We start from the raw sequence: 26,544 nt of genomic DNA, 5'->3' as shown, positions 1-26,544 counted from the left end.
TTCCCATCATTGTTTAACATTGTCCTCTATTATGCACACTTACTAGTCAACTGTTGATCCAGAGTCACCATTGAGTTCGCTCTGAATATAAGTGTGTATTAATGGAGGCCAACTGTCTACCCATGTGCATTTTCTCTTTTGGAAAAAACAAGTGGCTGCTTAACTGCAAAAATCAACTGTAGGGGAAGTTGATTTTTGTCCCTTGGATACCTTGTTTGCGACAAACCACTATTTTAAAGCCTTGTACGGTGAGAAATAAATTAGTCGGTATTAGCCGCAATGCTCATCAGAGGAAGGTGCGTGCGTGTGCGGGAATCGCCTGAATGACTGCATCTCTAAACTGGCATATTCCCTTTCCTGATCCTCGATTTCATTAATCTTATCAGACATATTTATTGCAAACTCGTGTATTTATTAGCGACTTGAATCAGATTGTTGGACATACTTTATGGGATTCACATAATCAATGTCTATTTAAAAGTTGGAATTGATCATGATGCCTTTTGTTATAATGTATCATAACCATATGGGGCAGTGCCATACCATGCATAATATTTCCTTGGTAACTAAAACGACATACTGATTGTGCTAATGACAATTTTATCCACTTCTCCTTAAAACCTGATCTGTGATTGCAGAAGCACCGAGTGCTGGCGTTGGAAGGATTGGTAACAGAAGTGGCCAACGATAATCCATTTTTTTCAATATAGCGGGGTAGGAGAGGGAGCAGACGTTAGAATGCATTGGTCTATACTCCTGGACGGTGAATGTATTGTAAGGTAACCTCAACGTCACCACTAGAACCCTCGTAGTGGGCCGCATCAAAGATGATCACCGTGGTGAACACAAATAGAGCCTCAGGACCTAGTGCGACTCGTCACAAATGGAAGTCATCGTCGCGACAGACGAAGGAAGTTGGAAGTGGGCCTTCGCTGAGGCACACCACATCATAACCTTCACGAAGGTGATGCCAACAGGCTGAATCAGGGTGGAAGAACTTCACCGACTTGAGGTACATCGCGTCGTCGCCTTAATGGAAAATTAACATACGATTAGCTTCTTTCCGAGCTTGTGGGTGGGTTTTAAGGCTTTTACCGTATTGCGATGGGAGCAACTCTAAGTAGCACATTAGTCGAGGATTCCCAAGCAGAGCATCTGGTTTTCCTCCACTCTAATATATAATCTTGCTGACACCTCAGTCGATAGACTGCCCAATTCTAACATCATTTCCTCCTTTTTTATTTACCAATTATGTGGCTGTCTGATAAGAAGATGGACCTTGTTGAGTAGATTCGCCTGCTTGATTAACTTCATTGAGCTAGTGCACAGTTTCCTCATGTAGTTTACGAAGTGGGTACAGCCAAAAATGCCCCACCTCATGTCAATTTTTCGAGTTGAAGTGCCCAGCACGGGCTTTTTGGGGATCAACATAACCGGGATTTTCGAATTTTCGATCAACACGTCAAATCGAGATTTCACCATTTCCGCCATTTGGTGCTTTGCAGCATAATGCGAAGCGTGGAGTCCTTTTAATGAGACGTTGTTGTGCACGTGTGTAGTTCTTGCATTCATCGACTACTGTAATGAATTCAACTATGGAACATAGTGCGTCCTCTGGACACCGGTTAGAATTTTAGAGGCTTCCGCCTGTTGTGAATGCGTCAGAAGAAAGTGCTGCATCTAACTCGGGTGCCTTGTTATCATTGTGTCCCATTCTACCTACTTTTATTTGTTTTTGAAGAAACTCCACCTGAGGGGATTAGGACCCCTCCACTGCCACCACCGTCGGCCTGGGTGCCGAATGCTTCCGCTGGCTTCGCAGCTGCGGCCTTAACTGATGAAGCAGCTTCCACCTCTACTGGAGACCTTGACCTTGACACAATGACGAGTGAGCGAATCCGATCTTTATTTGCATTGATATTTACTGCCTAAATTTGAAAGCTGTGGGTTGCAAAACCGAAATGATGTCAAGCTTGTATGCTGCTTCATGTAGCCTAAAATCGCCTTACGAGTATGCTTAATGCGGAGTGAGATGTTGAGGCCTTATGCAATGCAACCGCGCGGCTTTAAGTGTTGCCATTCAAACAGGACTGCCACGATAATTAGCGTGGTGATTAGAAAACCTACTTTCCAATCGTCGAGGCAACTTGTTTCAGTGTCGTCGAGAGGATAGATCACTGTCATTTCTTGCAGGTAGGATGAGTGAAAAGCCATCGCATATCGCGCGAGAGAGGAGCGGAGCGCAAACTTGTGATGCGTCAAGGGAGAGGGCTGTCATCCGCTGAAATACAGGCAGACCAGCTACCAATGCAGTGCATGTGGTTTGGTTACCAGCAACAGGTGGTGAAAGGAGGATTTAAGTTGAGATGCAAAGGAGTTCATCAACTCCCCTTAATACCGATAATGACGATAATGTTAGCACCAGTTGCAGCTTCCATTCCGTCAAATCCTGAGGCTGATGCTGTGATACACGCAGCCGCACTCAAAACATTGGCGTCTGTAATTGCAATTTACTTATTGCTTCGCATCCACTGTTGTGAAAGTGCGTAATAATGAAGACAGCACAAGTGTGACGAGGACCCACTGTCACCCTGGTGCCTTGTAATTACGTGACTTCCAATTTATTGTCTACTTACCCGATTAATTTTTGCAAATGTATAAAAAATCAGCAAACGGATGAATGTCTACTGCCCTTACTATAAATGAACAGCGTCTCTAGCTGTGTGTGAGGTATATTGAGAACTGCCAAAACGTCTATGCCTTAGAGGGAAACAAAAGTTGCACCTTTCAGTAGCCCCAAATATGACCTAAATAGACCTTCTACGTGTTTGCTAATCTCCAGTCCACAATAAGCGGGAAGTGAAAAGAAGACAGGGTCACCGAAAAGACCCGCATCGTTGATGCTTTCAAAGGGTGGTCTGTGGTTGATTATAGTACCCAGATCTCGTCTACTTACCCTTACCTGACTTAAAATGACTGGACTTGTTAATCGTCAAGTGGTTTGGTCCTAAATGTGCCCACTGAAATCCGGTTTTGGCATACCCACTTAACGTAAAAGAATAAAATACATGTAGACGCTGCTGGGACTCCTGTCTCCTGACTGTCCATTAGTCGAATCCCAATCCGCCTCAGCCCAAAAATTGCTGTCAAATTCGCCTAACAAGGTGCGGTTTAAGGTGCGCAAGATTGACTTTCAGATGTGTTTGCCTCTCACCTATCACCGCACTTACTTTGCTGCCAACAAAGTCGTGTCCTCTACTTGTTCCTCACTCAACATCTAGCATGCTAGCCCTCTAGGAGCGTGCTCATCGAGAGGTCATTTAAGTAGTTGTCAAAAATAGGTTGGAATTTATAAACATATGGCTGCCTCCAGTTCGGATGGCTTTGACATATGTACAGAAGAAGCACTGCTGTTTCCATTATGCGAGTTATTACATATAAATAGCAGACTACGACACCAGATTGCAAGCTTTCGTATTCATACCACTGAATTTTGATGTCTACCTAGATGTACTTCCACGATGGAAGAATTCTACAACTGCAGCGAACTGAGCGGCCGATTTAAGGGCTTTAACATAGTGAATTCATTCTTAGGTGAACTCTCCTGCAATCACCCCCTATAAGAGCCTTTTTCTAGCAAGATACATAAAAAGCATAACTGACCACTGAGATACCACTGCTGGGACTCCTGTCTCGGGACTGTCCACCAGTCATATCCCAATCCTCCTCAGCCCAAAATGTTGTGTCAAATTCGCCCAGCGCAAGATCGACTGTTGGATGTGCTTGCCTCTCATCTATCTACGCACTTACTTTGCTGCCAACAAAGTCGTGTCCTGTACTTCTTCCTCACTCTAAATCTGATATGCTAGCCCTCGAGGAGCGTGCTCATCACAAGGTCCTAGAGGCTTGATATTCAAATCACTTTAATTGATGAGTGTTGTCTCAAGTCACTTTGAGCGTGAAATGAATTCACGTTTCTTGCGGTATACGGGGTTTAAGGATTTAACTGAGGGTGCGTTGCCTCCACGTCATCCGTAGAGTCTCTTCTAGAATTCAGCCATCTGCTGTTGATAGTTTCCTCCGCTGATATAAGAATTTGATAATGCGCTAGGGTTATTGAATAATAGCTAATCTATGTGCAATACGCTTGCTCCTTCCACTTCTCGTTTTTTACTTCAAACAATGTGCTTCGCTGAATCGTTTTGGCTAATATGAAAGGGCAGAACAATATGGAAGGCGACTTCTACTTGACTCGTTGAAAATTGTAAAGTCGTGGCTGTGATTATGATCATGGATATGGGTGCGGCTACAGTTGCAACCAAACGTCGTAGCGGCACTTCAAAATCCTAGACAAGCCCAAGCCAGAGTTAAAATCAAAACCGAAAGTGGACCTTGTTGACTAAAGAATATGAGCGCCTCATTGTGTAGAATTAAACAAGTGGCAAATCAACGCATAATCCCATTTCAATGCCTGCATTATGCACTCCTGTGCCAAACATTTAGCCAAGATGGAAACGTACAAGAGCAAGCAAATTACGGTACCAGATCCTAACTAAATGAAATGTTGGGACAAATGACACGTCGACACTGTAGACCAAGCAACACGCGGCAACGGCAAAGAATTCAATCAAAATTGCACGAGACATGTTCGATACACAGCGACTTCTGGTCTTCATAGCATATCGGTTTATTGTCGTACATTCCTTTCCCCATTTTCCTCTTCTCCTCCCTTCTCATCCACTCCTTTTTTTTCTTGTTTAGCTAAACAATTACTGTTCTTCGCCTTGTTCGGAGAAATCGTGTCACCTGTACTCTTCTTTATAGTGAGGGGCAAGGAGCTACACAAACCCATGATTCGGAAAATTTGCCGAGAACTAACATTCGCCAATTTCGTGGCAATATTTAGGGGTTAGTCACCGATTTCTATTCCTCATGCATAACTCGATCAACTTTATGCCTCTTCGTAATGTATTCTACAAATTATGAATCGGCAGCAGACATACTGATCCAAAATTATCTGCCCAGTGATAAACTAAGATGGGCTGGGCTAGGCTTGGCTAGGCTAGACCAGACTCGGCTATTTGTTCTATTCCTTATGCTTTATAGCTGCAGTCATGCCCCAGCATTCATGTACCACCGCATATGCTACTCGAAATAGGCTGGAAAGACGCTGAGGTCAAATGAGGCCTTTCTCTTTTGTCTGCCATATATTAGGCTGTGATGTGTTCAGACCAGGGAAGGACGTGAAAACCTCCCGTCCTCCCTTTTGTACCCAAAATTCCAGTTCAGTATTAATTGTGTGAGTGTCCCTTCACCCAATGCATTGGGTCTCACGTTATGCGTCACCACACCTCACCCTGCCCCATTTCTCCATTTCACACAACACATTTTGATGGGCAGATGCAATCTTAAGCTCTCACCTTCCCTCGTTGCAATTAAGTGAAGTCAGAACTCTTTCCTGCTCTGCCCCGATACGTTATAAGCTTGCGATTCGTTTGACAGCCAAACTTCAACTTACTTTATTGCTTATATTCATCCTTTGTCCTTTTAGAGAGTCTGCTTACCCAGTTTATCACGGAAGCTGATAAGTATGCGCAATTCCACGCTAGTTGTCATTTGTGTGGCCATGTGCACGTGTGTGTAACTGTAAGATTGTCCATTGAAATCTGCCCCTCTATTTGCTTGCCTCATTGTCCATTGCCAGTCAGACTAAATGGCGCATCATGGAAACGGGTAAGAACGCTTCTTTACCTGTTAGTGGTTACATGTTAGTCAAAGTCCACTGCATTTTTATGCATATGCATTCATCTCTTGTCCCCCTCTCAAGCGCGGTAGGAACTCATTTATTAACTAAAGGGCCAGTGGTTTATCAGTTACTTAGGCCATCGGTTTTTGACTGAGTAATTAATTTTTTATCTTATCTTCTTCCTTGTCAAGACCTTATCTATGGCAAACTGCTCTCTAATCCATCCCCTTTCCGTCCCGAGTGATATGGACGCTAAATGGGAGGAAGAAAAAGGAGCAAATGTGACAGAAACGAGTGATCATGCAATTGCAAAGAAGTATCCAGAAAAAATTGAGAATAAAGAAGGACGAAGGGATGATGAAGAGGGGCGAAAAGCGGTGGGAAAAGTAAAGACAAATCGTAGCCCGAGTCATTAGGATTCGAAGAAACCAGAACCACCATTGATATTAGACCAGTACCTCGCCAGTCAAACTCAATTAGAAAAGGAAAGCTATTTTTGCCATTCACGCATCCAAGAAGAGCGGCAGTGGTTTGACATCATAAGCAAGAATACATGTATAGTAAAATATCCCACATCTGTTGAATTGCCTTAACAAGCAAGTTTTGGAGACTATTTCCTACGTAGCACTATAGCAGCCCTAAATCTTGCCGAGGACAGTCGACAGTCCTTTCCTTACTAAGGGCAGACTTCAACAATATTTGCAATGCCCCATTTGAAGCTGCAGTTATATCTATGAGCAGTCTAGATGGCCTCTGCACTCGGCTTAAACATGTTACAGACAACAAGATGAGGGAATCTTTGGAACTGCTGGTTAAGTTAAAGAACATATTCTCATAGCAAGGCGTTAAGCTGGGCATAACATGCACCGTGAATTACGATAGATGCCATCGACACCTGACCGACCTAAAAGCCACCCAGATGAATGCCACCTCTTCTGCTCGAAGTGAACCGACATGTTAAAGAAATGATCAGAGTAGAGGTTATACCTTCCTCGAAGTCGCTGTGAGTAAAACCAAATGGTGTGATAAAGAAGGACGGAAGTCCTTAGTTGTGCATTGACTACGGAATGCCGATTGCAGTACCAAAGTGAGGTGCCTTCCCACTTCGCCACGTATACGATTTGCTAAACTCTCGAGGTGGGTCAAATTGTTTCTCCATGTTACACTTGGAATTAGGATGCTGGCAATTTGAAGTGGCAAAAATGGGCAGTGTGAGGACAGATGTGGTATTGGTAAACGGGTTTACTGAATTTCATTCAATGCTCTTTGAGCTCTGTAATGCAGCGTCCACTTTTCAACGCTTTACATGAACCGCACAAATTGGATTATTTCCAAAATGTTACACAATACAGCAGGATATGATTCGTGACTTCGGTAAAAAATGTTGGTGGATACAATGTTAATCTTGAATTTGTGGTGAATCGGATATGAGGCACAAATTTGGTTCGAAATTCATAAAAATATTCCGAAATCTACATCTGTAGGCCATTTTTCGTGATATACTTTCTCATCGGATGGAATGACAGTTTCTGAAGGCTGCACGAAGCAAAAGAGGATCTGGTCAACACCAGCTAATTGGAGAGAACTCTGTCGTTTTCTAAGTTTGGCAAGTTCTACTGGCATCTGCTTAAAGTTTTGCCAAAATCACAAGCCTTCTGCATACACTGATGGTAAAGCAGGCAAGGAAGAATTCTGGTTGTAAGAAAGAGCATGATAATACTTTTTTAGCTTTACCAAATTTCGAAAAGTGCTCTATCATTTGCGTCGGTGCAGCCTTGAGCGGTGGATGAAGATGGCAGAAAATACATGGCCTCTACTCAAGTTTCAAAATTAGCAGACCAATGCTGTACAAATGTGGGACCTAATTCGGATTATTCAGCATTATTAAAATATTTAAACATTCCAGACATTGACTTATAATGAGGGAGTTCATAGTGAGAGCAGGTATTCATCAGTCGCTGACCCGACTGAAAAAAATGGAGGAGATGTACCATTTGGTGGCACAATAGTACAAGGAGCTGCAACAGCATAATGATTTCCAACACAATACAGTACAAAAAGAGAAACTGGCGTAACAAAGCAGACATCCTCTTCAGCAGATCAGAACTGGCAAAACGAGACAGCGTCGACGTCATTACTTTATTCTTCGGTGCGACCAATAAACATTACCGGAGAAATTCGCAGAGTATTATACTGATACGTTCCTCATGTACGAGGACTTCCCACTATCCCCTTACAAACCCTTGTCGTAAGGGATGAACCTGTATGGCATGGCAACCAGGTGAATATGGCAGAAATGGTCGAAACTGTTACTAGAGAATGTGATAGCATTGCCCCAAGGCAATACTGCAACGCCTAAGAGCCTAGTGATTCCAGGTTTATTAGTACAATCATGCTTCAAAAATTCGCACGAGTAATTAAACTATGATTGGGTGAAGAGAATGCTAAAAGTCCCTTGATAAGGTAATGGTGGCCAGCACACACCCCAGATGTACTTGAATTCTGCCAGACCAGCGTTACTTGCAGTAGCAGCTTCTAATAGCCGCATCTCACAGCGATTGCATCGCTCTACTTTGTGCCCGCAAGTTTCCCAGGCGTGAAGGTAGGCATTGATGTGGGCAAATATGGGTCCTCCACAGACCACCGAAACTGGGAACCTATGTGTTCTTGTTAGGATTGGTTACTTTGCAAAAGTGATCGCAGCAGAATTCATAAGGGAACAAAACCCTGTCTTATTTTCAGTCGCCTAATTTGTTAATATGGAATGCCTGTAACAGTGCACAGCGATAAAGGCGATAGTTTAGAGAGCTAAATCTTCACCAAACTATGCAGGGCCTACGGCATTTGCATAACACACATGGCATCTGCACATGTTCTGGGTAATGTACAGGTGGGAAGATCAAATCGCACTCTGTTTGGATTGCTGAAGGCTTTCAACGACCAAGTAAAACCACAAGACTAGCATTAACGTCTTGAAGGATGCTCATTTGCGAATAGAGCCAAAGTTTAGGCATCGGTGGGAGTTTCACTGTCCAAGGTACCCACAGGTGGTAAAATTGATGGCATCAGCCCGTATTTTCCTACTAAAAGCGAAAGTATCAACCTACAACGTACCAGAGTCCGTATTGCCAATGAAAGGCGAAATGCAACAAACTACCACATCGCACGAAGACACCTACGACTGTTATATTAGACAGTGGAGATACGACGACAGGCAGAGTTAGCCGAGTGTCAACCGAGAGAAAGAACTATTACTGATGTAGAGGCCTGTTCCGCCATTTGAAGTAAATCTCATATCCAATCATTGGTGGTGCAGAGGTGTGCTCTGGGTGATGAAAGCCATTTCACTTACAAACTACCTTGTCTGCAATTCACAACTCCGCACTCAACCACTCAAGTTTCAACTCGACAGTATGTGTCCCCACAAATGTACGCTCTCCGGTGGGATACGAAAATGAAGTTTGCATACCAAGGAAGAAGAAAAACTATCCTGGATAGCAAATGAAGATGCTACCCATCGGAGGAGCACTGGAAACCGTTTTTAAAAGAAGAGGAATCGGTGTAATTCATGTTTGCTAAAATGCACCGATTAGGCTAGGAGTGGACAATGTATACGAACTTCGTGACAAGGCTGGAACAAATGAGAGGAAATGAAGTAGATTAGCAGAGAACTAGAGATATGAAGGGATTAGGAGCTAGAGAACTGGGCATTTGGAGGGGCAAATATGTAAAGAACTTGAGTTTTCGTAATTTGGAAGGGTAGAGAACAGGTTGATGTATGGAAAAGTATGTTGAGAGCTAGCCAACTGGACAAGTATAAATCAAGAGAGCTAAATTGGCAGACAAATGGCTGCTTCGATAAGGAGGTAGGTAGTAATTAACAGATTTGGGGAACTAAATATCTCACATTATCTCTCCAGAGGTTTATTTTACGCCTCCGTAAAGCAGTCTTCCTCTCTTGCGTTTGGCGTCCGCTATTGTGAAGTAAGCGTGGCACCTAACCTCGGTTCAGTTTGGACGGGCATTGAATGAACAGGTGATATTTTACTGTTATAAACTTTATTTATTTTTCTAAATAGGAAAATTAATTGCAGCCAAAAAATTACTTTAATTAAAATTATTTTACTGTCAATCCTCGTTATCTCCATTCTGTCATTTACAACTTCTCTCAAAGCCGTGAATCCTAAGGTATACAAGTCTAGTTCATATGCAGTGGACAGACGTATACTACTGATGTGGTAATTACCTTCGCCTGCACAGGTTTTGTGATTACGAAAATGTCCTCTTGGGTAGCCTCACGCACCCACCCACACACAGGAGACGTGGGCATTCACGCTACCCGCATTACTGTGCAAGCATTGGGAAGGAAGTAAATAATGCTGCAGTTTTCAATTCCTTTATTTATCAGACACTTAACATCTGTGGAATTATGCAAATCTGGAGAGCGTCCAGAACTTTAACTTTAGCTGCATTATATGCTTGCGAATCAACAAAACACCAAAGCAAAAATGCCTGCTTCAGCACACGAAATGAATTTGCTGCTTCTGTGCAAAAAATCACCACAATGTCGCATATACATTTCAGGAAAAATGGAGTCAGTGGACAAATAGTGCAAGGCTGTGGGAAATGGAACAATTTATATGGCCATGGTAACACGTTCTGCATATCTTGTCAGTTGCTCATATTGTAGCCGAAAGTATACACTGTTTACATTTCTATACAGTCTAATCGACAGCAAACAGTTTATTTGGATGAGGAGATTTATTTTGCCAGAACATTGTATTAGAGGCAAGATGTAGCAGCGCCTTCAATGATGCTGCTATTTCTAGATTTGCCAAGCTCAAAGATAATATTGCCGCAAGAGTATCAGTGGTTTCGTGACTTGCTTTCTGTGTAGAATATTGCAGCGTACGAGGCCGTATTTGGACCAGCTCAACGAAGGAGAGTTTCGGTAGTCTCATTAGGGGGCGTTGAATGGTGATCCCCTACCGCTTGAATGGGACTTCGGTTGCACGTTTCCTCAGAATTCATATTATGGGGCATCGGGGGTTTTCAATGTCGAATTCTTTTGGAGTCCACTTAACTTTGGCTGGTTAAGGTCATTTTTATGGAATACAAGCTTGCACCACTTCACTTACAATTAACTCCTACATTCAGCGATATGCTCATGGCGAACGATGAAAAGTTTAATTTTGGTATTTTTGAAGTAGAAAAGCTTAATGTGCAATACTTTGGCCTGGGTTTCCTGCGGAAGTCCAAGAACCAGTGAAATACTGCATTACCGCACCATCTCACCACAGCAGGCTGCACTGATGCAGTGACTGGATGCTTTTGCTTTTTGTTAGGATCTACCACATGGCCTCTAAAGCACCATATTTCCAAAGCCAGGTAGATAGTTAGGCCGAAAAATGCTTACCTTCCAGTTGCCTTTATACATATCTAGCAGAAAACTAAGTATGAGCTTGGGGGGTTATGAGTGCGTCAACGTGGGTTTCAATTATTCACGAGACAAGTAAAATAATGACGATAGGAATGGCTTTGAGGATGTCTTGAAGCCATGTTGAACATCCATCGCGATAGGCACGTTGAATTGGGGGAACTCCTCCAGGGATTAGGAAATTTCGGGTTTGTTGTCCTTCCCTCCTTACCTGCAAAATGGCGAGTATAGTGCAAGGAGAGTGAAAGCACTTGTGGTATTAATGTTTTTTGGAAATAATGCGACGGGCTAAGTGCATTCATCTCTTCTTAGCAGAAGAAGGAAATTTATGTTCAATAGGAGCGGATGTGATTTTAAGAACTCGGGCCAGCACGATCAGCTGCTGTTACGGATGAATACTTACTCTTTATCGAATGGGTTCCGTACGTCGCAATCTTTCAAGCAGTCAGTCATATCTTTCATTCACTTATTCCTTTTGGGCATTCATTTTTTTATTTACTTATCACGGTGTCCACCCGGTAAAGCTGCCGTGTGATTCGCGCCCGTGACCCCAAGCAGTGTGCAACCACAATTGGGTGGATATTTTCTCAGCTTTTAACAGCGCAACCTCAAGACATAATCTGCAAACTTTTTATCTAAACTTCATTGCTATCTGTTGCTGTTGACAAAATGCCATCTGTTAATGTAAAGTCTGTTACATTATTCTATTATGTTGCCTGCGGAAATTGAAGGAGAACGGCCTATTTGTACAAGTGAAAATGTGCTCCATACATTCCATCAGAGAGGTGGAGGTGAAAATTTTGTAACCACAATGGCTAAATGAATAAGTGGATGAAGAACAGACACTGGGCGTGAATAAGCGTCTAGGTTGAGTGCCTACTATGCATTACTTCCAGTTTTTTAGCCCACACGCTGTAGTGTGTTTGTGACCGCTGTTTATACTACTGCCGATGATGAATTTTGAGGGAAAATGACAATTATGCCCTAGAGCAGCAACATCAGAGGAGTAGGGAGGATGCACATTAAGCCGGAGGTGAAGACGTTTGTCAGTGATGACGCATCAAGGTACATCTTACCTACTCCTTTCCTCCAACAATTAGGCGCAATCTCTATTATTATACCGTCTACAAATAATTAAGCGGTCCATTTAGTTTAAGACAACAATTACTGTATATAACAGCTAAGGAGGCCCAGAGTCAGTACGTAGTGAGGACAGGTCATCGGAAGCAAAATGATTTATGCCATCGGTTCACTCACATTGACAGTGAGAAGACTGCTGAGTAAAAACACAGCTGTGTGGTGTGCCCTATACCTGTGTGGGCAAGTTTGACCTCGAAATGCAGTGCTACGAGAGAAGTGCTCGCACTCCCGAGGTATCGCCACGTAGGTACTCCAAATGATGTCGCGGAACGGACAATTCGTCCTATACAAAAGTATACCCGCCAATCAATTGTGACCACTAAATTAGGGTAATGAGGCAAGTAGTTTGCAACAATCGGTTGTGCCAAACATCCTGACTCAATCTAATCTCTTGCCTGCCATTTCAATGCGCTTGAGGCCTGTGTTGGGGCTGACGGCATGGTTGGTAGCAAGCGTGTATGGCACAAAGAAGAACAAGGAAAATATATTTGTGTTCTGTACCTACGTTAACACTTCGAGCTAGTCGTGCATGCAAAGTGGCTGCGGATGAGGCGGAATACATAGATGGATTATTCTTCCAAATCTGGCCTGCGTTTCTTACCATATAGTTGTATGCAGTCCCCATCATTCGCAACCGACTCAACTGCACACATTTCATCCCTGAGGCATCATTTTTAGTCATAGCGTTCTTGGCAGAAGCGGAACCTCATGGCGTTGCCCCTTGTCACTGAATGACCTACGTGGAAATAAACAAGAAGCGGCGTGGCATGGCTTTAGTGAAAATTGGCTAACTTAAAACACGTAGTCCAGTTGATGTGTACCTACACACATTTCGCCTCATGAGGGCTGTGTTGCGGTTAACTGTAAAGCTTCACATTAAAATGGCTCAGCTCATGGACCATTGCGGTTGATAGCTAAATCAACAGGAGTGGCACATTCCTTCTGTGGCATGCAATATATCATATGCATAATCGTATTACAGTTTTGCTGAACCATTGATAACTCTCACTTGCTCCAAGAACTAGTCATTCTTCATTAATAAGAGGTCAAATATCACTTTTGCTAATAGCATCATGGATATTAAGTAATCATACCTTTAAAGAAGCGTCAATGGATTTGTTGGTGTGTGGGCAGTACCCATCTAGTAAAATGGGAGGGTAAATGTTTAGTTGCGATCAAGGGATTCATCAGAGCCCTCATTTTTGGTACCTGTTCGTCTGAGCTTTCATGTTGCAAATCTTCTTGGTAAAATTTCGTCTTCACATTTTCTATTTCCTGTAAAATCTTGTTTTTATCTTTAGAAACAGCATCACAGACAAGAGGAATGAATTCTACACCATTTAATGAGTGCTCCAGAGTTCCTTTTTTCGCTATCTCACATCCCAGTCAATCAAGGGAGAATGGGCAGGTACAGAACATTTTATAGAGTTTTCGCAAATATAGCCACTAAAGTAGACTTTTTTACGGAATCCGTTCACGAGCATTTGAGGGCTGCTGATACACAAACAATTAATTAATAATGCCTAAACAAGGGCATTTTCTCTTGTGTGTCCCGATTCAAACCTCTCCCAACGGCGACAACTTACCTAAATGATGGTGATGAGATTCCACTCGAGAGTATTCACTCTGATTAGTTGAGGGCATCCGTGTCCAGCCCTACCTACCTATTTCACGGGATTGGGAATATTTCAGGACATCCAAGATTAGGATTATTCTCCTCCTCCGTCTTTACTAAATTTAACATTTTCTGCTCCTAATCCTCTCTTTTCCAGTATGCCTTAAGAAATGGCAGTTGCCTCTGTCTACGCAGTCAAACATTATACATTATTTGACCAGAAGTAAGAGCAGCAAATCCACTTTCTAATGGGGAAAGTATTTTCCTACGCTGTAAATTCACCTCTACTTGTAAAGTTCTGCAGTTAAACAATTGTGGAGCATGATCATAATGAAGGGCTAAGGTACGAGGTTGCTAAAAGTTCCAGACCCGTGGTTTGTGTTAGTATTAGTAACAAATCGACCTCGCTTTACGTCTTTTAGCTTTGTAGTTAAAGGTAGGAAATGTTTTTGACACGCTTGCAGCATGACACTTGAAAGAACTTTCAAAGAACAATCTTCTTAGGACAGATGACGAAATTTAAAATTTGGACAATCTTATCAACCTAGTAGGCCTGACTAATGGCTATTATTGTAAGTGTTCCCTAATGTTCTATTGTTATCCTCTTTTCGATTAACTTTTCCTTACAGAGTTCAGAATGCATGATGGTTAATTAGTGGAATGTAAATCAAGTTGTTCAGAGTTAGGGCAGTCAATCCATCTCCATGCAATCAACCGGCATTTACCAGTATTCTCGCACCAATTTCGAATATTACTTAATAAAAATTCAAGTTTTATCTATGGTACCCTAGAAAAGCAAAAATTGACTTATTTTTCATTACTCTATGGTTTTTCCATATCAAGTTTGACGATTTTGGTGGGCCATTTTGCCACCACTGCTAGATGGACTTGTAATAGATCGTGTTTTGTCATTACCATCGTAGTGACACAGCGACTGGCATTACTGGTTAGTCGACAAGATTTCATTGGTTTAAATAGGTGGGTAATGGACCCCAGTAAACCATGCATTCAGCATTGTAAATTTGTTTTTTTTTACACTAGATGCTTAAAGCGCGATCATAAATAGACCGCCCAAATTATCATGGACATTTTTCAAAGTTTCCTCCATCTTTTTTGTTTTAGTAACAGCTCATAATGAAGCATTACAAGCATAAGTTCCAGGACTGCCCCTGGAGGGCCGCCACAATGACTTTTAGCAATTGGTTACCATTGCAAACTAGTTTGAGGCATTTAATAATTTAGCCGAAACATAAGTGAATGTGGCACAAAACAGCGTAAAATTAGCTCCCATTGACATGTTTAAAAGTGAAAGCTCCTGACTGGAGAACTGTTACCTTTGCCAACTAAAATTTGGCTTGTTGAATTACACTTTCGCCTGTCATTACTTTATTAGTGGCGCTGATTCCTCAGAATACATTTAATGTTTGGTGAGAAAGTGAATTTCCAACGATGTAGTCCATCTAGACTCAGTTGAAACTGCGGATGATGAAGAATTTGCGTGGTTTAATAAAAGCAAGACCAACGTTAACTCGCTTCATCACTTTGCAACGACTAACGCCATGCTTTTGGCCCCTTTCACCATTTTTCATAACACCATTCCTCCATCTGCGTAGACTCTTAATTACTCTTATTATTTTTATCTACCAATTTGGCCAAAATGTTTTATTTTGTAAAGTTTGTAGCCATAAACTGCCTATTATCAAATGCAAGTAGAACATCAACCACAATTTTAACCTCATGTTGATGGATTCTCACCGAAAGGTGAATTTAAATCGAGCATTGTAAGGGAATATTTGTTCACATGAAATTTGCATAAATTTGAGTAGTTTTGTAGATTAACTTTACTTATCCTGTTGATGCAGTAAAGTGAATTGAAGAGGTGATGATTTCCGAATTCCTCAAGGCTGTAATCTTACTTTGTGGTCTGTTTCTAACAGTCGCTTTTATCAATTTCGTTTTAATTATTTCAATGGCTGCTGGGCTATTCCGTTACTTCATTTACTGATCTTATCCCTTTGCCCTTTTAGTGGATGATTTGTGCCAAATAAATGCATTTCTTCACTTCTTACTTTATTCCTTCTCAATAAAAGGAGAAAAACAGTACATTCTACGCGACAGATTATACAAGTCTAGCAAAATCACACCTTTTTTTGTAGAACATCAACGAACGAAAACTTAGATCATTTTACAAAGGCATATTTGTTTGCTCAGCAAACTGCGGCATAAAATGGCACCTCTTACCACTTGTCACTCAACAAACAACTCTGTGAATTAAACCGAGTAAGAGGCAAATTAGTGATCCTCGAACCTCTCTTCGAAGCAAAATGGTCGCACGACTTCTGCCACTATTTAGTATGGGTGGAAGTCGATTTTCCACCATGACATATCCAAAGCGTCACCGCATTTTGTTTTAAGCACTTCTATCTTGAAGTGGTCTAAAGTGTCAATAGAAACACCAAATTTCTTATCTATGCAGTGTTACCTATCTCGCGAAACACCCCTCTACGTAATTATCCTAAATAACTTCCTTTCTTGCGTAAATTAACTTCTTTGTCACTCCTTTTTCGCTTGCTCTAGACACGCGTGATGATCAGCACAATTCACCCTCCTTCAATCCATTTCGCATACAGGACGAAACCGCAACTCTAGTTGATTTGTCAAGGAAAAGAGGTGATTATGCGACCAAGTATCTCCTCGGTTGCGTAGAAATGTGATGAGTGGCACAGCTGGCTCGTGAATGTTTGCCTTACATCCCTAATTACATTGCGGTGGATGGAAGGAGTGTTTGAGGAAGGGTAGTGCTGGCATGATGCTGCAAATAAGTGAGGGCAATGTCATACGCTGCTTGGTTAAATGTCGCTTTTACTAAAGGACTACTGCTGTGTCTCGGCCTTTGTACCCTTGACGGGCGCGATGGCATCTGTGGCATGCCAGCGGCTCCACTCCCTTTTGTCTGCTCCTCATCTTCCTATTCTGCCCCTGTATAATGTCTTCTTCTGTCTGCAGGAAGTTACCAGGAAGCCTGTCCTTTCAACTCCTTCGTTTACTTGGTCCTCTTCAAATGTATTCAGCGTAGTAACTTACTGATCATTTTGTGAAACTGACTTGTATCTTTTAAGTAAATACTGACGATGTAGTCTCCCATAGAACGTAGAACGTATTACCAATTCTGGGTATACGCTACTTTCTCGCACAAGCAAGGCGCTGCACCCCTTTTTGACACTGATAAGTAACTAAATAAAACCCAAATGAAATTTATTGTTTGGCGGCTCATTTCTGCTCAAATCACCACCTGCATTGCCTCAATGCTCTAATTTACTCCAAATTTTGTCCGGACGATTCATTACATTTGCACTCAATCTACAGTTCTGTGAATTTCCTGAATACACACCAATCCTTGGAATATGTGCGTTAACAAATTATTTGTTTCGAATACATTCAGTTACCCTCCCTCAGCAATGCCCATCAGTACTCTACTGGTTCAACTTCTTATTTTGGTACGCACAGGGGCATTCGATACACTTCATAATCGTATTGAATTCAAGCTTGTAGCGTAGACCAAAGTAATTGCCTTTTCAGCACTGGATAGCATTCGTAGCATCAGTTTTACGTATACAACTCCATCCGCCTTGGTGTTGGGTAAACCATTTGCAACTGGATACTATGGATAATGAGCCAAGGATATTCAATGCATTGTCCATTCCACTCACCCTACTACCTCACCATTCCCAATCTGTGTGTGCAACTGGACGCCATAGTATTTACATGCAATTATTAATTCTCATTGCATTGACTCGAATATCAAATCATATGTTTAACTGTTTAATTTCTTTAGGCAGGTTGTTTTTCTTTTAGTATATTATTTGCTTTAGCACATTTTATCAACCTAGAAATGGAAGCATAAATATACACTTCGCTTTAAAACCATCGAAACTCGTTACAAAAGCTCAGGTAAACACAGGTTAGACTAATAATCATGGGCCCTATTTTAACACCAACGGATGCAATGGAAAGCGCCTCATGGTGGACGCAACCACACCCAAAATTACTGATCATATAGCACCCACAGTACTTCTCATACCGCAAGACTAAGCAGCCACAAGTTATGGTTGCCGGTGTGCAACGCGACGGAGGTTGCGATTTAGTACGTGAGTATTGTGTTGTGTGCCACTTCATGACCACCCGCCCATGTGTTGAGGAATATGTTGTACTACCTTAGTAGAGGAGAATGGATGCTGAATCAAAGCCAACTCCATCCACCAGAACAGACGGGTGAAGGCGAATTATTTGAAATGCAGTCACAAGTGAGCAAGACAAGATGCCGAAATAGAATTAGAATTGCTGAGTTAACGGGTTTGCCACATTAAGAAATGGAAGAATGAGTAGTTGAGTGTGCAGATGATTTTGCTACTTGGTGTATATCAGTGCCGTAACCTTCAACACTACTGCCGCTTTTCCGACGCAGCGATGCATGTGAGCCACACTACTCGCTGCAGCCATAAATTTGTTAGGTGAACACACCCACCACCATTACCTGACTGGTGGAATATCCTCTGCTTATGCCGGGTGAAAAATACCCATGCATTTTAAAATAGACTGTGAAAGAGTTGTCTAAAAATACTCTAGCATATTATGGAAATACAAACGTTGCTGCCTCCTTCCTCTCTTCTACACATCATCGAAATCTACACATTTTAGCTTGATGCATTGCTGAAAATGTGGAAATCATTTTTCTGGTATCAGTAAGTGCAATTTTAGTCGTCACTCCTTCCAAAATATGAAATGTTTGATGCCGTCTTTGATGGCAACTCATATTATGCTTGTATTCAGCAGGGTGGTCTGTTGTCACACAATGGATGCATTATTCTCTCCCACATGCTTACTTACTTCATCAGTCACCTATGCAAATTTGCAATTTTAATGTCTTCGTTTGACTCGGTATACATTCATTTATCGTGAAATGGAATCAAGTTTTAACATTGTGAAGAGAAATTACTGATTTCATTTTACTGCCTTGAGCAATTTCCAAGTATTTCGAACCCGATTCAATGCAATCGAGGAAGTGTGAACTAGGGAAGCAGCACTGCCAGGAAACTGTGACACATTTGTGGATCATCATGCAGTGCATTTCAATTTCTTACTTTTGTGTGGAATTGTAAAATGTACTTAGTCTACATTATTTTCATCAATGACGCATCAAAATAAAGAGCCACCACTATCAATTATATGTCAGTGTAGATACTGTGATAGTGTCCTCAGATTTTAAATGCAACCAATGCAAGTTGCGTGCTTCAGATGTTTGTCAATAAATATAGTAGGATTTAAGGTACTTGTGCCGCCAAGGTGTTTAATTTTGCACATTCCGGAGATTCCCTATCACCGTATTACACACGCTAACATGGTGTAATGCATTGGTCATTTAATTCTCGGTTTTGACAAAGTGACACCTTGTGTCTCCGCTATTGCATCGTCTCCGGGTGGGCTGTCCTTTAAGCCATGTCAGTTGCCCAAGCCGCACCGTACGTCAAATGTCTTTGTGTGTATACATATTCTGTACCTGTATTGTACCACCTTTTTTCTTCAGGGAAGTCTTGCAGCCCCACATTGGTGACAGCGGAAAGTAGACTCTACCTCAAAGGACATCAATCTCGATTCCTTCTTCTGGGTGCTAAACATCAGAGGGGTGGACGAAGTGTATATGCTACGTGTGAGAGAACTGATGATGACTCCAAATAGAAAAGCAGACTGCTCACAGCTAATGTAGATTCCATTGTGTCATACATTAAACGACACTCCACAACCGGCATTTGAAGCCGATCCAGCTAAGTAATTGAGTGTCATGAATGGAAACAGCTAGACTGTCAGGGAATAGTTGGTTTGTCTCGCATGTCATTACTTATCTGCAAACCTCATTTCTTTCTCCCCGTGCTATGCACAAACACACACATCTACCTCCACCTTTCTACCTCTCCCTCCAAATCCACTTCTTCTTATTTTACCACTCCTTTCAGCCAGCTCTCTAACTCTGCTTCACTGCCCGTGCACCACTTCTGTCCATCTGTTCGCCTTTCTACCTCTCTCCACCTATCTGTCCTTCCGCCTCAAAGTATTATTGTGACCACTCCCTCACACACACACAGTCACAGGCGCACCAACTTCAATTCAAGTCGTTTGTAATCAAATAGACTTTCTCATCAATAGACCTGAAATTCTAAACAAATAACATTCCACTTTATGGATCAAAAAATCACTAACACCGAAAAACACTAGACCAATAAGCCCATAATTTTTACAGCCGTCAGCATTTAATACATTAAAAATAAGCTTCACGTATACGCAATTGACGATGTTAGCACAAAAACCATAATAGGAAATTTAACATTAAAAACAAATCTGTCCCATTAAATTAAAACAAGTCAAATTCAGTCATTTTATTTATGGCATAATAATGCTTCTAGAAGTTTATACATATAGTGATTTGTACATCTAGCTGTAAGTAAAAAAGTGGGTCATTTAAATACTTTGCAATACAGCTGTTCATTGTCTGCAAATTGTTTGCTTTATATATTTGTATTAACCTCGAAATGGACGATTAAACATAGTTTGCTGTCTAAAAACATCAGAATTCGTTACTGAAGCTCAGGTGAATGCAGGTTAGGTTAACAGTCACAAGCCGTATATTAGTTTCACAAGTCAAAATCACCGCTTGCAAGCCCACACCGGATGCAATAGAGAGGATCCCGTGGTGGACGTAGCCACACTTGTAAGTACTGACCGTATAACACACAGGGTATGTCTCATACAGCAGGACTCAGCAGCCGCAAGTTGTGGCTGCCAGCATGCAACGCGAAGGAGGTTGCGATTCGGTGAGTACTATGCTGTGTATCATCCGGTCACCACGCACCGCTGTATGGGTGGGTGCCAAGCGGCAAGTGGTTAGTGTCAAGTAAAACCTTGAAGCGAAAGAGTAAAAGAAGAAGGTGATGATAACAAAGGGGTCAGGGGTAGTGTAGAGCCTGTCCAGAGTAGCCAGTGGCAGTTCGGAGAGTGGAGTATTTTGAGAAGGGCTCACTACATTAGGAATGGAGGAAAGAGTAGATGAGTGTGCAGATGATTTTGCTACTTGGTGTATATCGGTGCCGTAACCTTCAACACTACTGCCGCTTTTCCGACGCAGCGATGCATGCGAGCCACACTACTCGCTGCAGCCATAAATTTGTTAGGTGAGCACACCCATCACCGCCACCTCACAGGCGGAATATCCTCTGCTTATGACAGGTGATAAATATTCGTGTATTTTAAAACAGACTGTGAAAGAGTTGTCTTAAAATACTGTAACCATATCTTGGAAATTCAACTGTCGTTACCTCCTCCCTCCATCCTGCACATCATCCAAATCTACATATATTGCATTTTTGCAAATGTGAAAATCGTCCATTTAGAATCAGTAAATGCAATTTTAGTCGTCACTCCTTTCAAAATATGAAATGTTTGGTGTCATCGACGATGGCACTTCGTTGTTGAGTGAAGCGCAAGAGAACCGGATTGGCACAAATGCCAATGCACCTCATATTATGCTTGCTTTCAGCAGGGTAGTCTGTCGTCATACAATGGATGCATTATTTGCTCCCAAAGGCTAATTTACTGCATTAGTCACCTCCACCACATCCAGCGGCTTAGCTTTGTTCGTTTGACCCGATATAACTTCTTTTATCATGAAATGGCATGAAGTGTTAACACTATGAACAAAAAGTGATGATTTTATTTCACTGCCGAGAGCAATTTCCACCAATGCGTAACCCGAATCAATGCAATGGAGGGAGTGCGAATTGGGAAAGCAGCACTGTCAGGAACCTGCAACACACTTTCATGGTTTAATATGCAGTGCATATTAACTACTTATTTTTGTGATAAAATATAAGATATAAGCAGTATATTTTCCGCCATCGATGAATCATCAAAATGAAGTCCTAACACTCTTAATTGTCTGCAATTACGTAGAAACTGTGATGGTCTCCTTAGCATTTAAATCCTCCAATTCTATTGGCAACAAATACAGTAGGATTTGAGACACTTTTGCTGGAAAGCCATCTAATTTTTTTGACATTTTGATGATTTCGTACCTTAGCATCACATGCACTTACGTAGTGCAATCCGTTGGTTGTTTAACACTCCGTTCTGGGTAAAGGACACCTTCTCTCCCGGCCATTATGCCTTCAACCATGCCACGCGCCATGTTACTAGCCGAATGTTTTTATAGTATAAGTGATCTATGATTAAATTAAAATCATCTGCTGTGTGTGTGCATGAGTGTGCTTTTGTACACGGCAAATTGAGCGATATCAAGCTTAGGTTGAGGTTGAGGTGTACATGGTATACTTTGGCAAAATAAACACAGCTGGTTAACACATTACTTACCTTTGGCAAAAACAAAGTAAATGTTTGCTGCTACCTTCAACTATGCTAGTTTAATGCCTCTTCTGATCAAAACATACGGATTTCACCGAAATTTAATTAAGCATCATGCAGTTGACTAAACTCACCATGCGTTCAGTGGACATGCGATAAAATGAAAACTAAAGTTTCTCTCCTAAAAAAACTCACTATAAAACTAGCACCAAAACAATCATTTGTTTGCATAGCCTACAAATGCGTTTGACCTTGTCGCTTTCTTAAATTGCTTCGCGGTAATTCGACATTGTGGACTTGACAAGGCGTGCAATGACAAGGCGTGCAGACAGCTTGCGAAGGTTAAATGCTGTCGCATGCTAAATAAAACAAAAAGGAATCCAGACTTAATGTATTAAGGAAGGCTGTTAAAGTACAATTGATGGGTGGTTTAAGTAGGAATGAAACGAGGGCAACAGGAGCACATGAAAAAAGCAATTGGACTTCTAAAAGGTAGGAGTTATAAGATGATAAGAAGGGGAAAAGCGAATAGTAAGGTCTGGTTAGAGACAATGTTGGTGGTATTTGGAATGAAAGGAGGAGATGGTAAAATGGCTAGAATTAAAACCACTGCAAATATCATTACTTAAACGCGATCATCCCGTCTCACTCCACATCACGTCACGTTGCAACAAAACGCACTTTGCAACAAATAATTTACTAGCTTCGGCCTCTTTCTTCTAGCCAGGTCTATTCCGTTTCTCTCCCTGCCTCTGTAAAATAGACAGAGCCTCCTCCATCGAAACCATCGATGCCCCCTCCATCGGACAGTCGATGGAGAGGTCTGCTATTTACACCTGCTTTGTGATTGCATTCATAGTCGCATAATCGAATCCTCACCTGTCAACCACCAACAGCCACCTGCTATGTGACATATGCGTTTGCAGAATAAACAGCATGGTAACACGCGTATTGCTGCCAGAGGCACACTGCACTCACCTTCAGAACAATAGCCAGCCACGCAGACACGAGGGCGCGCAGAGAGTACCAATGCGATATAATGTGTGTGACATTAAATGAATTCATTGGACCGGCAGTTGGGACTGGGTTAGCTGACTGTTTGGGTATCAAGAATTCTAAATGCTGGACTATCAGACAAAATTTGTCTTGTCTCACATTTCTTTGGTCATCTGCGAAACTACTTGCTTCCTCCATGCTCTGCTGTGCCGTTCTGCACCATGTCCCACTACACTTCGTCATGTCACTTGCTAACACCCACACCTATCTTCGTCTTTATATCTGTCCCTCCAAATCCTCCTCCTCCTCCTCCTCCTCTTCTTCTTCTTCTTCTTCTTCTTCTTCCTCTTCTTCTTCTTTTTTTCTCTTCTTCTTCTTCTTCTTCTTCACCTTCTCCTCTCCTATGTCCTACTTTGCCCCTATTCCACACACACAAGCACTAGCATAAGTGTGCACACATTGCTTTAAACAATGTGGTATGCATTCGGCTGGACCTTTATTCAATTCATTTCCATTCAATTCACTCATTTTTGTAATCAAATGACGTTTTAATTTTCAGATCAAAAGGTCACTACCACCTCACCCTACGCCCTATAGTGGCCACTCCACCACACAAGAAGCACACTAATACGCACCCAGTTGGTAGATTTCATGTGCAACAGCGATGACCTATACCTCAAATCATTGAATAAATTTGAACGAAGAATTAATGGTCACTTAGCATTAAGTTCATCCGCAAGTGAAGTTGAGTGAAGTGAGTTGGCGAAATGGACATATGTGCTGCCTGTTTTGAACAGTCCAAATGTTATAACGGAAGTGAATATAATGCCGTGTGCACCTTATCCCAATGGGGCCTCAAAGATTTCGCAGAATACTGAAGGGTAACCATGAAGTGAGACATAACGTGGTGATATAACGTTTTATGTTTTGTGTGTGTGGAGATCTTGTTGATCTTGTGAGCTGTATTGTGGGTAAGAAATGACGTAGAGTTCTTGAGTGAGTGCCAAGTGACAAGTGGGTGGTTTATGCCAAATGGTGAAGAGGCACAATGAGAGAAGAGGGTAATGTTAGCAAAGGGGTCAATGGTAGTGACAAGATGGTTGAGTGTTGTGTGTGACAGGTGGGAGAGGAGCATTTGGAGAGGGGTTTACCACATTGAGAGATAGAAGAATGTGTGAGCGAGTGTGCAAATGGTTTTAGCCACTTGGTGTATATCTGTGCCCTGACCTTCAGTGCCACTGCCGTTATGCCGATTTCGCAATGCGTGTGAGCCATACTACTTATTACAGCCATAAAGAAGTTGGGCTGACGCAATCACTGGTGGAATATCCTCTGCTTTTGGCGGATAGCTAATGCCCACGCATTTTAAAACGAATTTTATTTTATTTTATTTTGCGTAGTGTGCATCTCTAAATAAGTAACGCATGTGTATATGACGTTGACAAGTGATCACCTCCCGAGAACGCAAAAAATGTTGATATTGAGAAAGCGAGTGTGCACAAGAAATGCGGGCAATCTATACAAATGAAGGCAAGTGCTTGGAATGTTGCAGTTGAGCAAAACAGCATTCCATTGCGAAGAGACACGCTTTTGGTAGAGACTGTGTGGTTTGTCATGGTTGTCATAGCTCGCAGCAGCTTCGTCATTGATGGGAGAAGGAGTGGACAAGAATGAGCAAAACAGTTGAGGTGACCGCTGCCACCGAAGTAGGTGGAAGCCGAGGTGGGCAATTGGTGATGATAATAATGTAGTGGTTGGCATTGTTTCTCCTCACGACGACGCAGACGCAGTGTTGGCGTGAAGAGGGAAGAGGAGAAGTGGAAGAGAGGGGTGGGGGATTCGTGTAGAGGTGGAAACACGATGGCAAGGTGGGGGATGTAGCTCAGTGGTAGAGCGCTCGCTTTGCATGCGAGAGGCTCCGGATTCGATCCCCGGCATCTCCAAGTCATGCGTTTGGTGCGCGGTCCTCAGCCGATCTCGGCTTCTCTCTCCCCACCCATGTTGCAGCACTCAATGCACATTGCAGGAGGCGAGACGAGGCGGCTTTTCACCCACCTCCACCGATGTTTTAACGTAACCTGCTCCACTCTCCACACACACGTCGTCACTAATCTGTGCATTTACCTGCTCGCGTTAACACTGTAGACGGACAATACACTCTACACTATCGTGCGCCCTTCTCCCACGGTGGTAAGACTTGTTTGCAGCTTACGGCGGTTGGATAAAGGCGGGTGAGTGGGTGGGTGGTTGAGTAGGCAGAGATGTAAGTGAGCAGATAGGTATTTGGGTGGGTGGGTGGATGGAAGGACAGAGAGAGTGGGTAAAGTGAGGATATTAGCGTGAGTGTTCTTGAAAGGGATACATCACGTCGGCTCGGTCTTCTTTACTTACATTGGCCACAAGAGTCTGCTCTACCAAACATTGCGTAAAATGTCAGTGACGTGAAATGGGAGTTGGTAGCCAGTCATTTATTGAGGTGGGGCGGGTGCCGAAGAGGTGACATCACCTGCCCTCGGAGAGAATCAAACTCTCGACCCCTGGTTTACAACACCATGGCTCCAACCCCTGAGCTACGAAGACACCCGCCGTCCTTCCACCTTCACAACTGGCCCTCTTGCCTCCCCTTCAACAGGCCACTCTACCACCCCACACTACCACCGTCCTCGTCTGCACTTTCTCTGGGTTGTGGTAATGCATTCCCCATTTCTCATTTCCCATAAACGTCGTTATTTCGTTTGATCTGGATATCTCTTAGATGATTTGAATGGTAAAGGCAACAGGCGATTCTCGCTTCGTCTTTGTTCCATGTCTATAGGGTGTAAGTAAACTTTGACTTCAATTATAATCACAAGTGTGTGTGTGTGTGTGTGGCAAAGTGGCCACAACGCTACTAGCCCAGACAGCCTGTCTGGACAACAGCTACAGACAAAAGATGCAAAAGATGCTGCTGCCGCCATGCAACGCGTTGGAAGTTGCGATTCAGTGTGTGAGTACCATATTGTGTGCCTCACATATTTCTCTGCACATCAAACGGCGGTCATGAGGTGAGACACAGTGTGGTGACTCAAGTGCAGAATTGCACCTCGATGGCGTGCCGCTAAGGCAGTCAGCGTCTTTGGATGTTTACCTGCTGTGTGAGACGTGCCTTGTGCCATACCATTGGCAAAGAGATGAGTAAATCAGAAAATAAGTAAAATAAGG

General features: G+C 42.5%; 4 protein-coding genes across 4 annotated transcripts; 1 reads left to right on the top strand and 3 right to left on the bottom strand. All coding sequences in view use genetic code 11, as the record gives it.

Annotated features, from left to right (window-relative positions):
* Window positions 1-877: 877 nt before the first annotated feature.
* On the bottom strand, window positions 878-3,277 carry EGR_09460 (hypothetical protein; the record flags this gene model as incomplete). The annotated part of the gene is made up of 5 exons (XM_024498709.1): window positions 878-1,029; window positions 1,724-1,928; window positions 2,128-2,271; window positions 2,825-2,918; window positions 3,231-3,277. 5 exons carry the CDS (start codon window positions 3,275-3,277, stop codon window positions 878-880), a joined length of 642 nt encoding a protein of 213 aa, XP_024346896.1.
* A 2,714-nt stretch (window positions 3,278-5,991) lies between these two features.
* Window positions 5,992-7,778, top strand: EGR_09459 (hypothetical protein; the record flags this gene model as incomplete). Its single annotated transcript, XM_024498708.1, has 2 exons — window positions 5,992-6,132; window positions 7,653-7,778. 2 exons carry the CDS (start codon window positions 5,992-5,994, stop codon window positions 7,776-7,778), a joined length of 267 nt encoding a protein of 88 aa, XP_024346895.1.
* Window positions 7,779-11,923: 4,145 nt separating this feature from the next.
* EGR_09458 (hypothetical protein) lies at window positions 11,924-16,162 on the bottom strand (the record flags this gene model as incomplete). The annotated part of the gene is made up of 4 exons (XM_024498707.1): window positions 11,924-11,998; window positions 13,533-13,693; window positions 15,941-16,014; window positions 16,128-16,162. 4 exons carry the CDS (start codon window positions 16,160-16,162, stop codon window positions 11,924-11,926), a joined length of 345 nt encoding a protein of 114 aa, XP_024346894.1.
* A 7,457-nt stretch (window positions 16,163-23,619) lies between these two features.
* EGR_09457 (hypothetical protein) lies at window positions 23,620-25,292 on the bottom strand (the record flags this gene model as incomplete). The annotated part of the gene is made up of 2 exons (XM_024498706.1): window positions 23,620-23,751; window positions 24,930-25,292. The coding sequence occupies 2 exons, from the start codon at window positions 25,290-25,292 to the stop codon at window positions 23,620-23,622; spliced, it is 495 nt and encodes a 164-aa protein (XP_024346893.1).
* Window positions 25,293-26,544: the final 1,252 nt, after the last annotated feature.

Source organism: Echinococcus granulosus (genome assembly GCF_000524195.1).
Source record: "Echinococcus granulosus chromosome Unknown EG_S00148, whole genome shotgun sequence".
NCBI classification, from domain to species: Eukaryota; Metazoa; Platyhelminthes; class Cestoda; order Cyclophyllidea; family Taeniidae; genus Echinococcus; species Echinococcus granulosus.
Note: the sequence above shows the minus strand (reverse complement) of the source record. Positions and strands in the feature narration are given on the sequence as shown.